The sequence below is a fragment of the Penaeus monodon genome, chromosome 25 (genome assembly GCF_015228065.2).
Source record: "Penaeus monodon isolate SGIC_2016 chromosome 25, NSTDA_Pmon_1, whole genome shotgun sequence".
In the NCBI taxonomy this organism is placed as follows: domain Eukaryota; kingdom Metazoa; phylum Arthropoda; class Malacostraca; order Decapoda; family Penaeidae; genus Penaeus; species Penaeus monodon.
The window spans coordinates 16,003,959-16,004,651 of NC_051410.1; the positions used below are offsets into that span (position 1 = coordinate 16,003,959).

The following is a 693-nucleotide window of genomic DNA, read 5'->3' on the forward strand; positions in this document are numbered from 1 at the left end:
GCACACTATGGTGCCAACACAATCTCTCGGGAGCAGGGCCCAGGGCACTAATGAATACAACCCCAGAGAGAGGGCTTTCATATCAGGAAACCAACCAGCAGCATTGGGCTAAACTGGACTATTTTGCAAAATTATCTTAGGGCTATAAGGAAAAGGTAAATCCGCTGACTATTTTATTCCAAACATTATTTTGCAGGATAAAATCCTTATCCTTAAACTCATTCTACACTTAAATGAAGATGAGGAAAGGCAAAAGGAAGATAACTTCCAAGATTTTCTATCTAAGAAAAAAAAATTGTCCCCATTCATACCTTTCCCTGCAGATTCATCGATAACTAAATCTCCTACATCCTCATCAGACTCTTCAGATTTGACATCCGTCGTCACTGCTGGTGTCGAGCTCAGGGATTTTCTGCCGGGCTTGGCTGCAGGAGTTTTCGGGGTACCAGGGAGGGAGGCTGAGGACACGTCTGGTGGTATAGGCTGTGAAGATAGAGCAGTCATATTACTTTTAATTCAAATTTACATTATTATCAAATTCACTTCCTTAATGGACTTTGCAAGGAAGCAACTAAAATTTCTAAAAATCAGGAAATAAAAAATAAAGCCCTGTATAAGAAAAAAAGGCAAAAAAAAAATCATACAAATTTAACCTATCAATACCTGTCCTGTATTTATACATGTACTTCCTAT

General features: G+C 38.7%; 1 protein-coding gene across 1 annotated transcript in view; it reads right to left on the reverse strand.

Annotated features, from left to right (window-relative positions):
- Positions 1–693, reverse strand: part of LOC119589329 (hepatoma-derived growth factor-related protein 2-like) — a 32,491-nt gene that overhangs the window by 22,074 nt on the left and 9,724 nt on the right. The window contains exon 4 of the mRNA XM_037937948.1: positions 312–483. Coding sequence (XP_037793876.1) covers positions 312–483 — 172 coding nt within the window. The remainder of the gene's footprint in view (positions 1–311; positions 484–693) is intronic.